The sequence below is a fragment of the Sturnira hondurensis genome, unplaced genomic scaffold (assembly GCF_014824575.4).
Source record: "Sturnira hondurensis isolate 20B ecotype Veracruz unplaced genomic scaffold, ASM1482457v3 Scaffold0004136, whole genome shotgun sequence".
Classification (NCBI taxonomy): domain Eukaryota; kingdom Metazoa; phylum Chordata; class Mammalia; order Chiroptera; family Phyllostomidae; genus Sturnira; species Sturnira hondurensis.
The window spans coordinates 30,379,597-30,394,291 of record NW_028076767.1 but is presented as its reverse complement, the minus strand read 5'-3'; the positions used below and the strand labels follow the sequence as shown (position 1 = coordinate 30,394,291).

The window sequence follows — 14,695 nt, the reverse complement described above, 5'->3', positions numbered from 1 at the left end:
CACTGTCTAGTCTGCAGGGGGGGAGAGAATTGCCCATGGGCACCCGTCAGCAGCTGAGCTCTGCCTAGAAGCCCTCCCCCTGACATTCAGCCTTAAAGGTTTTCAATTGGACTCCTTGGATGTCAAAGGGTTCCTTAAACAGTGGTCTCATTTAGCATCATCTTGATCTTGTACATCACCTTGGTGACTCTGTACCACTGGTATTAGGGCCAGCGTGAGCCAAGGGAGTGCCTGCGCAGGCTCAGCAAGATCAGAGCACTGCAGCTGGAAGGTGCGTGCTCCCTGGAGTGGAGTTCTGCGAGCACCTACGCTTCAACCACTCTGCAGTGGGCTTCAGACCCACCACGAGCCCATTAGCAGAGAATTCCTGTCCATTTTTTAGCTGTGTGACCTTGGGCGAGCTACGAAACCTCCCTGTTCCTTAGTCTGCTTATCCTTAAAGCAGGAATATTAATAGTAGAATATTAATATTAATAGTTAGCTCACACAAGTGCTTAGAAGAGCACCTAACAGAGTGAGCCCTCAACTGTATTATTATTTCAATTTCTATTGCACTTCCCCTGAAAGAAGTGCCAGGAAACACATTTTTTCCCAACCATCACATTTCCAGGGATGTTTTAGTGCATCCCTCAGAGAACGGGGCTCTGGGAAAATGCCTGGGAGTTCCCATTTTAGCCCAGCGCTGCCTGGTAACCAGGGCCCACCTGCTCACTGCCCCCTCACTCCTATCGAACACGCCTTCAAGAAAAAATGGAAGCCGGTGAGGGCGGGAGGATCTGTGGTCAACAAAAAGCCAAGAAAACGCAGCTTGAAATAAAACCTAAGGAGTTTCTTCCCGCAGGATTTCTCGGGGTCTCTGACATGCTGGTGCGCCACCGCCCTCCGGAAGGGGGACGCAGACCGCGGCTTCCCAGACATTGTGTTTTTTCAACCATGGAACCCTGAGCATCTCCCAGAACAAGCGTTCCCAGGAATTCACTCTTGAAAATGGAGGGGCCATAGAGGGACTGAGCTCTGGAGGCGGAATGGAAGGCGCCGGCCCCACGTGGTGGGAGCCCTGTGACGGACTCAGCGGAGCTTCCCCGTTAACCTGAGCGATCGACAGACCACGACAAAACCAGGCATCTCTCCGTAAGAAGGGTTTAAAGGTTTACTTAACACACACATTCAACAGATATTTCTGGATGCTTACTCTGTACCGAGGACGGACTGGGGTCGTGATTCTGGCCTCTGAGAATTTCCATGGGATGAGGCAAGTGGGAAAACTGCCAGTCAGGCCAAAATCTGCCTCCATCGCTAACTGGTTGTGTGACCCTCAGAAAACGCTTTTTAGGGATTCAATCAAGATGGCAACTAATACTTACACAGCACATACCGTGTGCCAGAACTCCTACAAATGGAATGCATTTTTGACTCGACTTAATCCTCCCAGTAACCCTATGCAAGCAGGCTCTATTATGATACGGGTTTTACAAAAGAGGAAACTGAGGCACAGAGAAATTCAATCAATTTCCCACCATTGCTTGACTGGTAAATGGCAGAGCTGAACCTAGGCAGGCGGGCTCCAGAATTTCAAACTCAACCTTGAGACACTGTATTACGTCCAGGATCACACTCACGGTGGTCATCAACACTACCGGTGGTTTTCTGGTATTTCTTTTTTTTTTAATTTTATTTATTTATCTTTAGAAAGGAAGGGAAGGAGAAAAATATCAATGTATGGTTGTTTCTCATGCGTCCCCTGCTGGGAACTGGCCTGCAACCCAGGCATGTGCCCTGACTGGGAATCGAACCACGATCCTTTGGTTCGCAGGCCCACACTCAATCCACTGAGCTACACCAGCCAGGGCTGTTTTTTGGTATTTCTTTTTCTTCTTTGCTAATGGAAACCCAGTGTTCAGCTGGCTGTGAGGCTGCCCCCAATGGACACTGCTTTTCTCAGCCTCCTTTTCAGTACAGTAGGGTCACACAACAAGGTCTGGTCAATAAATTCTATCTCTGGTCTTTTTCTCCACATAGACTGAGGTGCAGGACTTCGTGTGTCCCCTCACCGAGACATAAACGTATACACGTGGACCATCAACCAGGTCAACGACTAGGACACAGCAGGTGTAGGGGGCTGTGTATTAACCTTTTCATTCATTCATTCAGTCAGTCAGTCAGGCTGTCATTCTGTATCAGGTATTCATTACTGCCCACAATGTGCCAGCTCTGGCCCAGGATTCGGAGGTCCATTTCCCACCCTTAGAGAATGCACAGTCTTGTGGAGGAGGCAACACAATGAGATGGAAAACAGCCCACTACTCTGTCACTAAAGAAAGGCAAATTAAGCCCTGGCCGGTGTGGCTCAATGGATTGAGTGCCATCCTGTCAACCAAAGGGTCACCGGTTCAATTCCCAGTCAGGGCACATGCCTGGGTTGTGGGCCAGGCCCCCAGTTGGGGGCATGCAACCAGTCAATGTATCCCTCGCCCATCAATTCTTCTCTCCCTCTCTTTCTCCCTTCCTTCACTTCTCTCAAAAAGAAATAAATAGAATCTTTAAAGTGACAGTTTAAAAATGGCATGTAAAAAAAGAAAGGTTTGCAGCTTTGTTTGGGGAAGCAGGAGTCAGAATGGAAAAAGGAGGTGTGGGGGATGTACACACCCCATGCGTACTAAGCAGCAGTTAGAAGCAATGGACTCGGGTTAGCCTCAGTTCACGGAACACAGTGCTGTGTAAACAAAACGACCTAAGAAAGAGATCTATAGAGTCTATTATTCACATAAATTAATAGCCCACTCTCACAAAGATACATGCAATTTAAAGACATGTATCAACAATATTAGAGTGGACCCAGCATAGTCAACACATTGTTGAAGGAGAAAAGCAAGGCTGGACGACTGGCGCCGCCCAACTTGAAGACTCACTGTGCGGCCACCCGGTGCAGAACTGGTGAACCACCAGGCAGGAGGATCCACAGACCAGGGTGGAGGGCCCCCAGATAGACCCCCACGTGTAGACTCAACTGCTCTTGGACAGAGGAGTGGATGCACTCATGGAGTAAACGCAGCCTCACCAACGAACAGTGCGGGAACCACAACCACACGCAGGAACACGAGTCGAGACGCAGACTTTACACCCCTCCAGAGAATTCACTCACCATGGTTCATAGACTGAAAGTAAAGCACAAACACTGTAAAATTCCTAGAGTACAGCATAGGGGAGAATCTATGGTTTTGACTTTTAAGGTACACCAGAGACATGACCCATGATTGAAGTAATTGATAAGTCATTATAAAACTTAAAACTTCTCTTCTGCAAGAGACAATACAAACAGAATTAGATGACAAGCCACAGACGGGGAGAATGCACTTCCAAAAGACACGTCTAATAAAAGACTGTTATGCAAACTATATGAAGAACTCTTAAAATTCAACAATAAGAAAACAAACAAACCAATTAAAAAATAAGCCAGAGACCTTAACAGAGACCTCACTGAAGAAGATCCAAGATGGCAAAGAAGCACATGAAAAGACGCTCCACATCGTGCGCCATCAGGGAAATGCACCTGAAAACGAGGTACCACTGCGCACCAATGAGAGCGGCCAAAATCCGGAACATGACACCACCAAACGCTGCTGAAGCAACAGGGACTCTCACTCGTGGCTGGTGGGAATGCAAGACGGACAGCTACTTTAGAAGGCAGTTTGGNAAGCCAGAGACCTTAACAGAGACCTCACCGAAGAAGATCCAAGATGGCAAAGAAGCACATGAAAAGACGCTCCACATCGTGCACCATCAGGGAAATGCACCTGAAAACGAGGTACCACTGCGCACCAATGAGAGCGGCCAAAATCCGGAACATGACACCACCAAACGCTGCTGAAGCAACAGGGACTCTCACTCGTGGCTGGTGGGAATGCAAGACGGACAGCTACTTTAGAAGGCAGTTTGGTGGTTTCTTATAAGACTAAAAATACCCTTACCATATGACCCAGCAATCACAGTCCTTGTTATTACCCAAAGGAGCTGAAATTTATGTCCATGCAAAAACCTGTATGCGGGTATTTATTGCAGCCTCATTCATAATCGCCAAAACTCGGAAGCAACCACACTCTTCTTCAGTAGGCGATGGATGAATAAATCATGGCACCTCCGGACAGTGGAATAGTATGCAGTATTGAAAAGAAATGAGCTATCAAGCCATGGAAAGACATAGAGGAAGCTAAAGTGCATATTCCTAAGTGGAAGAAATCAATCTGAAATAGCTTCGCACTGTATGATTTTAACTGAAGATTTTAACTGTGGAACATTCTGGAAAAGGCAAAACTAGGGAGACAAAACAATCAGTGGTTTCAGGGATGGGGGTTACGTGAGCAGACAGAGCCCAGAGGACTTTTAGGGAAGTGGAGATGCTCCGTATGATAGTACGTGATGAGCATACGTCAGTACACATTTGTCCAAACCCGTAGACTGTGCAATACCCAGAGTGACCTCTAACACAGACTATGGACTCTGTGTGATAATGGTGTGTTGGTGTCGCTTTATCAGTGACAGTAAATGCTCCACTCTGGTGAGTGATGTTGACACTGGAGAAGCTATTCATGTGTGGGGGTAGGGGGCATATAAGACTTCCCTGTGCCCTCTCAATTTTGTTGTAAACCAAAACTGCTCTAAAAAAAGGCATTAAAAAAATATTAGAGTGGGTGCCCTGTGGGGGCAGGGAAATAGACGTGGGGAATCAGAGACGAAGGGACAGAGGCCGAAATGCAATGTGATCATCACTACAGGACTTTGTACCAAGGTTGGGGTGGAGAAGCCAAGCAGGCTTCGCTGCAAGGCTGCACAGAACTCCGGCTGAGCGGGGTTGTCTGGTCAGAAGGGAAGGGATGGGCCCCGCAGGCAGGAAGGACAGCTGGGCAAAGGCTCAGAGATGGCCCAAGCTGGTGCCTTGGAGGAACTCCAAATGTTGAAGCAGGCCTGAAGCCCCACTGTTCCCTCAGCCCGGCAGCCGCCTGCTCAGCCCTCACGTACCTCTGGGCCACTGGACAGGCCATGTGCTTGGGGCAAGAGACCAAACGACCTGAGCTCCTCCACTGGCCCACTGTGTGGCCTCAGGCAAGTCACTTTCCTCTCTTAGAACCTCGGTTTCTTCATGTGTAAAATGGTTATGAAAACAATACCTGCCTCTGATGGTTGTAATGGGAGGAAGTGAGATGAGCAAAAGACAAAGTCCTTGCCCCACAGTCTAGTGGACAAATAAATGTGTAGCATGTTCACTTCCGCATTGCCAGAACCAGGAACTATACTGGGAACATAGTAGGTGCTCAATTAATAGTTGTGGATGAATGAGTGAAAGCAGTGATCAATGCTACAGAAGGAAATAAGCAAAGCAGAGTAAAGGGTAGTGGGAGAGCCGCCGGAAGGATGCTGGGAGGTGGGAGAGGCGGTTGCTGTTTTAGTCCCCATGGTCAGGGAAGGCCTCCCCGAGGAGGTGAGATTGGAGGGAAGGCTGGAAAGAAGTAGTGAAATAAGCTGAGAGGATATTGGGGCAGTGCCTGCCAGGCAGAGGGGGGCTCCAGGGTCAGTGAAAAGGCCGGTGTACCCGGAGCAGAGCAAGGAGCAGAGGGCAAACAGTGCTGAAGCCTCTTGTGTGGGTGAGCTGAGAATGTAGCAGGAACTACGCCCCAGGGAAAAAGCGGAGAACAGTCAAGGCTGCTCCTCAGGCTGGGGCCCACCCCCACGACACTACCACAGACCCCTCTCAGGTGGTGAGCCTCTCTGTGTCTCCAGCCCTAGCTTTTTTGGCATCGACTCAGGGAACCATCACCGGCCCTACTAATGGGCACTATTATTATCTCCAGTTTTTCAGAGCAGGAAACCCAGACATCGAGAGGCACCTCTCCTTGGGCCAAAACCAGGCCTCCGATGCCAGACCCTGGCTTGCTCCTACCACATTGTCCCGGAATTCTTTGTTTACAACTTGCCTTCCCCTCTGGGCTGCAGAAGTCCAGGCTCAGTCTCATTCATGGTTTTATTTTACTCCCCGGGTCCCATGTGTCAAAACCTGCCAGAGGAGCAAATGAATGAATGAGCTCACCAAGTCCACCCCCTCCCCCCTTCGGGGCCCAGTTCACGCCCTGTTTGGCTTCTCCCACCGAGTTGGAATGGGGAGGGGACTGGACAGAGGAATTTCAAGCCACCTGAAGGTGGAGAGCTGAAGAGAGGGGGAGAAGGGGGAGAAAGCGAAAGTGAAGGGAGCCGGGAGCCCCTGTAAGGAGGTGCAGACAGGGAAGGAAATCTCCCGGTAATAATTCATCGGCTCAGGAAGCAGCAGCCTGGCCTGGGGCTGCAGTGGGACTGGCCCTGCGGAGAGGGGGCTGTGCAACCTCCTCCTTCTCCTCACAAAGCCCATCCTGGCCAAGGTCACGGTCAAATGTAGGAGTAGGGGGAGCCAGGTGTAGGAACAGACTTTTCCGAACACACTGGAGCCTGAAGACTTTAGGGGCCGCTCCCCTGGCAGCCAAGGGACACCCTCCAGCCACCGCCCAACTCCCCCCCCCCCGCCCACCACACACATTCTGGCCTGGGTCAAGGAAGTTGGAAAAGCACAACAACGTGGCAGCGCTGGGAGACATCTTCAAAAAAGGAAGGAAGAGGGAGTCCGAAAGCACCTAGCAGCCTTTCAACTTCACTCTCTGAGCTCTCTCTGCTCCAGAAGCTGCCACTTGGGCTGAAGAGGAAGTTTTTGTCCGGGCCGGGTCGATGCAGTCTTGGCTGGTCCCCGGGACAGAGCCGGCAAGGGAGCACGAGTGACACAAGGAACCTAGCAGCCGTCATCGGCTCAGGGATTCTCCCCAGGGCCTCCCAGGAGGAAGACCTGTCAGACTGAGCAGTCTAATGTCTCCTGAAGGGAGGGAGGCAGTAAGGAAGATAGCCTGTTGGTGGGGGAGGTCTTCCAGCAGAGGGAGCAGCCTGGGGTCGGGGTGGGGGATCTGTGTGAGAATCAGGGAGTCTGCAGCTGTCCAAGGCGGGACTGCGGAGAATGAGGAAGAGAAACTTGCATTTGATTTGCGGGGCAGGGCGGGGCGGGGCGGGGCGGGGGCGGGGGGAGGCAATAGTGAAGCCAAACAGGCTGTGGCTAGTGCCCCCACTCACCCCTTGTAAGACTAAAGGCCAGAGCCGTTATCTGGAAATCAGGGGTACTCCCCCAGGACTTCGGTGAGGAGTTCTAAAGAGTAAAGTGTCTGTCTGGTGTCTGGCACACTGTAGGACCTCAACCAAAATGTCAACTCTGTGAAGGCAAAAAAGAATTGTTTTGTTTAAGTCTGTATCCTCAGACTTAAAAAACCATGCCTGACACTTAGTAGGGACCTAACAAGTGTGTGTTGAATGAATACATGAGTGAATGGACCTACTGGTGTCTGTGTTTTGTTTTTGCTCTGCTTTGGTTTTGTTGATTTTTTTAAGTTTGTATCAGAGACGTGACACCATCGAATCCTTGTTTGGAAAGATTACAGTGTTGCTCCAAGCGGTCCCCGCGGACATCCCCATCGCGCACAAACTGCGGATTCCTGGGCCCCATTCCAGACCTGCTGTATCAGCACGGAGGAATCGGGAATCTGTACTGTCAACGCCCCCCTTTCCTATTTCTTACACAAGAAAGTTGCAAAACCACAGGATTAGAATTTGAGGGCCCAAAACACCGAACTGCTTTCTCCCAGCTTTCTTTCTGAACGAGAAAACTGAAGCCTAGGAGAGAAGGGACTTGCTCTCACTCTCTGCAGGCTTAGGCTGCGGGCGACGAGACTGTTGCTGCTCATCTCCCACCCGACCCATTCCGACTCCCGGCGTTTGCCAGGCTAGCCTGGGGGTACTGGGAGCCTTCAGGGAGGATCACCGGCTCCCGGGCCGCTTTCAACCTGGGGAACGGGGGCGGCAGGCAAGTCGCCATTGGCCGGGGCACGGCGGGCGCGTGCCCATTGGCCAGGATGGAGCCCACCCGCTCAGGCCGGGGCGGCCGCGTGATTGGCCCCTCCCTCGGCTATAAGGCGGCGGCCGGCGGGGCCGTGGGAGCGCGCGGGAGCGCACGGTGGGGCGCGGCCAAGGCTGGGACGCAGCGCACGGAGGGACACGGCCGGGTGCCCATGGCTTTCGCGCTACTGCGCCCCGTCGGCGCGCACGTGCTGTACCCAGACGTGCGGCTGCTGAGCGAGGACGAGGAGAACCGCAGCGAGAGCGACGCCTCTGACCAGTCTTTCGGCTGCTGCGAGGGCCTGGAGGCGGCGCGGCGCGGCCCGGGCCCCGGGGGCGGGCGGCGGACCGGTGGCAGCGCGGGCCCCGTGGTCGTGGTGAGACAGCGGCAGGCAGCCAACGCGCGGGAGCGGGACCGCACGCAGAGCGTGAACACGGCCTTCACGGCGCTACGTACGCTCATCCCTACTGAGCCGGTGGACCGCAAGTTGTCCAAGATAGAGACCTTGCGTCTGGCGTCCAGCTACATCGCGCACCTGGCCAACGTGCTATTGCTGGGCGACTCGGCGGACGACGGGCAGCCGTGCTTCCGAGCAGCCGGCGGTGGCAAAAACGCTCTCCCCGCCACCCCCGACGGCGGCCGCCAGCCGCGCTCCATCTGCACATTCTGCCTCAGCAACCAGCGCAAGGGGGTAAGTGCGTGGCGCCCTTGCTCTGCAGCCGCAGGGTCGAGAGGGCCAGGGAACGGGCCTCTTACGGAGCAAAGGAGGGCCGGACCCCAGTGAAGGGGAGCTGGGAGCGAGGAGCGGGGAGCGACGTAGAGTTCGTGGAGCGGTGGTGCTCCAAGCCCAGGGTTTGGTATGGAACAGAACTACCCGCTTAATGTCTCCCAGTCGGATAGGGTGCAGCAAAGCCCAGAGGCCACACATGATTTAGAGCAGTGATTTTCAGCCTTCTTCATCTCATGCACGCATAAACTAACTCCTAAAATCCCGCGACATACCCAAAAACATATTTTTGCCAATCTAACAAAAAATAGGTATAATTTTGATTCATTCACACTAGATGGCTGTTTCATTCACTGTTGTTATTGTTTTTAAACTTGACAATCTAAGGGAAAAATGGCCAGGTATTGCATATTTTAAAAATCCATCCAGGGGCAACCGCCCCTCAACCAAAGGTGTGCAGGAAGAGGGCATGAGGAAATAACAACAAAGGTCGTCATTTTTTGAGCGCTTCCTACTTACCATGTGCTTTCCTGGTCGTCTTTTTGTGCCTTTGCAAGAACTCCATCAGGCAGGTGGTGACCCTGCCTGTGGGCCTCTGAGGCTCGGAAAGGTGTCCAGGGGTGTCCAGCCCGTGGGACACAAGCGGTCCAGGGTGGCTATGAATGTGGCCCAACACAAAATTGTAAATTTACTTAAAACCTGTGTGTTTTTGCTTGTCAGTTTTCATTAGTGTTTATTTATTTAATGTGTGGCCCAAGACAACTCTTCATCTTCCAGTGGGGCCCAGAGATGCCAAAAGGTTGGACACCCCATGAGCTACGTACTCAGCTGGGAAACCAGAAGACAGGTTCTGGGCTTGCTTGGTATGTGATGCCCTGAGCTACCCCGACCCCGAAACAGTTGTTTCCTGTCCAAAGACCTGGTCCAAGGGCAGGAGACTGAGAGGAAAAGGGGATGGATGCAAACCTGCAACCAAGAGCCTGAAGCATCCCAGCTGATGAGCAGCAGGAGAGAAGAAGGGGGTCCCCTGAGGGCACCAACCCCAAAAGGATGCAGTGCTGGGGGAGGGCACTGTTGAGTCGCTGGGCAGAGCTGGAGTTAAGCTCCTTTGGTCTGTCCTGGGTAAGGATGAGAAGCAGGCTGGTAGGGGGTGGACGGGGCTGGGTAGCAGCAGAGGTCACCAGGGGACTCTTCTGGCTGAAAACTGGTTCTCCTGCCCAAACGAGAGGAGCCTGCTTCATCCCCAGCCTTTCCCCTTTCTGACCTGGGCTTTTCCTGCCATGAGGAATCTGGTCTTTGTGACAACTTTGGGCTCCAGCAGCTACCATGTACATCAATCTGGGGAGGCAGGCAGAGAATGGCCACAGCCCTTTCAAAAGTGAAAGGACATAGGGGATTGGAATCAGGCCTCTGAGTCCCCCAGCCTCTGGTTCCCAAGGCTGCGGTAGGTCCCCTGCTTGCTTCACTCTGTTCTGGGGAAGCCTCAATGTCCTGGCCTCGGGCTACCCCCTTGTAGCTCCTCAGACTCCCATTCTGGCCTCTCAGCCCCAGGGCTGCCTCGGTTTCCCTGAGTCAGCCTTCTTAGTCTCAGACCTGTGCCTTCTCGAGGGCCCCTGCTGCTCTCAGCTGTGAGTCCCTTCCAGGTGGGTGTGAAGTGGGGGCAGACAGTCCTGCCTGGTGTGTGAAGGGCAGACAAGGCCCTCAGTGACACTCCCGCGCCACCTTTCACCCATTCATTCAGTTCAGCAAACCTGAGCTACCCAACAGCCAGTGCCTTTTGTGGGCTCTGAGAACATTCCCAGAGAAGCAGGCCGTGGATTCGCACTCACCACAGTAGGGAATCCCAGTGTGGTGTCAGGGCCAAGGTCAAGGAGATAAGGATGGGGATGCTGTGGCCTAATGGTGGGGAGGTGGAGCACAAAGGACTGTCAGAGCCCAGGGGAAGCCCCCGGCCAGCAGGCTAAGTTCCTGGTGGATGCTTGGGAGGGAAGGCAGGCAGATGAGAGGGTAGGGCCAGGTGTTCAATAGTTGTGGTCAGAAACGTGACCTTGAGAAGGAAAAGGGAAGGTGTTGAAGGTGGTGGAGCATAGAGGGGAGGCCGGGACTGTGTCAGCAGTCACAGCGGTCTTGACAAGCATCGGCCTCCTGTGCTAAACACTCTGCACACGCGATCATTAAAATTCCTCAGCAACCGGAGAGGAGGTGCTCTGGGTATCCCTACCTGCTGACATAGCCCGTGATGGAGACAGGATTCGAACTCAGGCCTGCGTGACTGGGACATGGGAAAAGTTAGTGTGGAGGGCCTATAACTGCAGGCCTCGGGGAGAAGGAGTGTCTGGGCTCTCATGTGCCTACGATAGCTGAGCTGTGGGGTTCTCTGCTGGTCTCAGGTCTGCCCCACGGATCACGAACCCTGGCCTGTGGCTGGCTGCTTCCCTGGGATCTGTTACAGAACCAAGGACCCAGCCAAATTTGGCTACACAAGCCATGCTATCACTCACAGGGTCCTCTGGGAGTAGGTGACAGGGGCTGTCCTGGCCAGCTCTGGCCCCTCAAAGACTTGACTGGAAGAAAACTGTCTGTCTTGGGGAGCCCCTGGGTGGCTCTCTTCTGAGCTTTGGGGGCCAGAGAGCTCCAAGACTCCAGACCCCGTCCCTTCACTCTGAGCCACCACTTCCCTCCCACCTGGCTGGTCGGTGTTGGGTTCACCATGGAAACAGCTTCCTGGAGCATCTCCCTGAGTAAGGAGGGGTTAGGTGTGGCCCTCTGGTAGAAACAGCAAGCGGGAGACGGAAAGGGGGTTCTTGTCTCTCCCCTGTTTCCCCTTTTGTTACCTGGGGGAGCAGGTGGATGGGATCATCTTATAAGGCCCTCCCCACGTGGTGTGCCCAGCCCTGGAGCAGAAGGCATTAGGGTGAGGAGGTGCGGTTACCAGGTGATGTTGATAATGCAGTACTACCTGTGACGGACGCTAGACACTTACTGTGTTCCTGACACCTTGCTTGGGGCTTTACCTGGGTCAGTGTGTCATCAGCACAGTGACTCCCCTTTGCACACAGGGCTCAGTGAGGTGAAGCCACTTGCCTGAGGTCCAACAGTTTATCCAAGGCAGAGCAGAGATCGAGGCCCAGCTCTGTCTCCTGGAGCCCACTTCCCGACCATGGTGCTTCCCAGGGCCCATGGCACTGAGTTCCTGGGAGACAGAGAAGCTGGGCCTAGTCAGGGCCTCTTCAAGTGTTCTTGGCAGTTTACAGGCCTCTTCCGCAGCTATGTTTGCAAGTAGATCTATTTTGTCCCCATTTCACAGATGAAGAAACTGAGGTCCAGGGAGGTATACAGTCCTAGCATTCTCACGGGACCGAGGCCTCTTAGGGACCACTGGATCCCAGGTGGAGGTGGCTCTCCCTGAGGACGTAGAGTGAAAGGGCAGGGGGCTGCTTTTCTGTCCCCCGGGATCAGCACTAAATTCCCCTGCCCCCACGCCTAACCCATTTCTCAGACACTCCTGCCAGAGTTTGTCTGAGAAGCCCAAGCCCCGGGCTCTGTTGGGACTGTGGCCTCAGCCCTCAAAATAGCCCTGCCTGTGAATGAACACGCTGTCCCTGGGCCCAGAGAGCCTCGAGGGAGGCTGGGCTCACATCTGGATGGATCTGCCCCAACCTGGGCCCAGCGGCGGAGGGGGGCAGGGGGCAGAGCTCCCAGATGGTCGGCTCTTTCTCTAGGCGGCTGAGAAAGATGCCTGTCCCATCAGCTCCCAGCAAGGCTCAGGGAGTGAGAAGGCACAGTGGGATTTCAGACACCATCATGTCCTGGAAGCAAGACAGACTTCATGGATTTCCAGTCCAGCCTCTTACCAACTGGCCGGGTGCCTCTGGGCCAATCACTCAACAGCTGGAGGCCTCCAAAGAGGGGAGGCCTTTATTGTCCGTGACCTTGCTGGCTTACAGTGACGATGAAACCCAGGTGTCAGACCTCAGAAGGCTGGGCAGAGACTGCCCCCTGGGGTGAAGGACAGGTGGCTTTAGGGGCTGCCACTCAGCTCATCTTCCAGTGGGCGTCACTGATTCAAACAACATGGTTTGACACCTGCTACATGCCAGGCCCTGGGCTGGAACTGGGGTCAGAGATGAAGAACGTTCCCCAAGCTCCCAGCCTGATGTGGACCCCCTGTCTCTCCCCTTCTGAGTTACCCTGGTGGGATGTCCCCAGAGGCAGGAAGTGCTAGGCAACTGCAGGAATGGAGCAACCTTCCCAGGGAGACGGGACCAGAGAGCGTATTTCCTGGCAGAGGGAACACCCTGAGTGAAGGCTGGGAGGAGAAATCCATAATCCACTTTCGAGGTCAATGAGTAAGCCATTGGGGATACAGGCAGGTGGTGGGGATAACCACCGTGGGTGTTGTTTTGCCCTTTTGTGTGGAGAACTGTGATTCTTAAATGTATTGGATCCTTTTGAAAAAGGAACAAATCACATGGGGAGGAAATGAAGAGGTAAAAACGCCTCTCTCCCATGCTGTCTCCCACCATCAAATTCCTCGTCTGTGGGAAAGTCGGTGAGTGACTGTCCTGTGCGTCTGTCTCTCAGCATCTCAGCACACAGGCTCCTGTGTGCCTCTGTCCTTAAACAATGTTACCTCGTCGTCATCCGCATCTGTTCCTAAAGGCAGAGTTTCTTCTGCCTTATGCTTCAGAGAACTTTCCCGGACACAGAGGTGAGTCCCAGTGTCGCGGTGATCTAGTCAAACCTCAGGACTTCTTTTTCCTCTGCTGTAGGGTGGCCGTCGTGACCTGGGAGGCAACTGCTTAAAGGCGAGGGGGGTGGCCCCTCTTCGGGTACCGCGGAGATGAGCTGAGACCACTGTGGCATGTGCTTCAAGCAGGAGCCTGGAGAAGGAGACCAGAGGCCGGCCACTGGTTGAACAGGGGAGAAGACCCCAGGAGCCGATCCTACCCCTCCTTTGTGTAGGGGCCAGAGGACAATGGCTTGGGCCCATGACCCTCTGGACTGGCCCCCTGGGACATCTCTGCCCCACTCTGGAGAGTTGTGAAGACCCATCCAGCTGGCCCCAGCCCCGGCCGGTCAGAGACAAAGCAGAACTTCTGCAAAAACAAAGACTGTTGGAGACCAAGGGTGTGTGCACGTCTGTGTGTGTGTGTTTGAGAGAGAACACGAGAGAGAAAGAATTGGTGGATTTAAAATAAAAGGTATTTTTAAATAAAAGATGTTCCCAACTGAGGAAGGGAAGGGCCTGGGGACATCCAAAGTCAGAGGTGACCCCCCTCGTGGACCTTGGCAGGGGCACGGATGTCACAGGTGCCACCGTGGGCCCTGGAGGGAGTGGGCTGGGGGAGGCAGGGACACCCCAGAAGTCGAGAGAACCAAACTTCTCTCAGAACGTTCTTGAACACCTCTTAGGTGGCTGGTGTGGTTGGTAAAGAAACCTTAATTTTATTCATTTTTGAATAAGCAGTATATTCATCCACATGGTTCAAAATTCAAAAGCCACGAGAGGGTATATGCTGAAAACAAAGATTGTTGGTAACGAGTGTCACCAACAGCCACCCCTGTGGCTCCACCTACCTGTTCTCTCTGCAGACAGCCTTGGCCACCAGTTTTTTAGGATGTCCCCATTCCCTAGGAATAACCAAGCAAATAGAGGAAAAAATGTATTTCCTTCTTCTACTCTTTACGCAAACGGTAGCACATTACACAGGTCTGCTCCTTGCTTTTTTTTTTCTTTCCTTACTTGGCTGTCCTCTCAAAACACAGAGGTAGAGGGTCTCCTTGTTTCTTTAGTGGTTGCTAATTGCACTTTATAAATGTGCCAACAGGCATACCTCAGAGATATTGCACGTTCAGTTCCGGACCACCGCAATAAAGCTAGTACCAGGATGAGATGAGTCATAATCTTTTTGCTGGTGGCTGGTCTTGCCTTCGGAACCCCCTGTGAAGCGCTGCGGAGCAACACGCAATAGAGCGAGGTGTACCTGCACTTTAACCAGTCTCTTCCT

The 14,695-nt window shown here is 53.3% G+C and overlaps 1 protein-coding gene across 1 annotated transcript; it reads left to right on the top strand.

Moving 5' to 3' along the window:
- The first annotated feature begins 8,074 nt into the window (after nucleotides 1-8,074).
- On the top strand, nucleotides 8,075-13,913 carry TCF15 (transcription factor 15). The gene is made up of 2 exons (XM_037044721.1): nucleotides 8,075-8,648; nucleotides 13,457-13,913. The coding sequence occupies exons 1-2, from the start codon at nucleotides 8,130-8,132 to the stop codon at nucleotides 13,529-13,531; spliced, it is 594 nt and encodes a 197-aa protein (XP_036900616.1). The 5' UTR covers nucleotides 8,075-8,129; the 3' UTR covers nucleotides 13,532-13,913.
- Nucleotides 13,914-14,695: the final 782 nt, after the last annotated feature.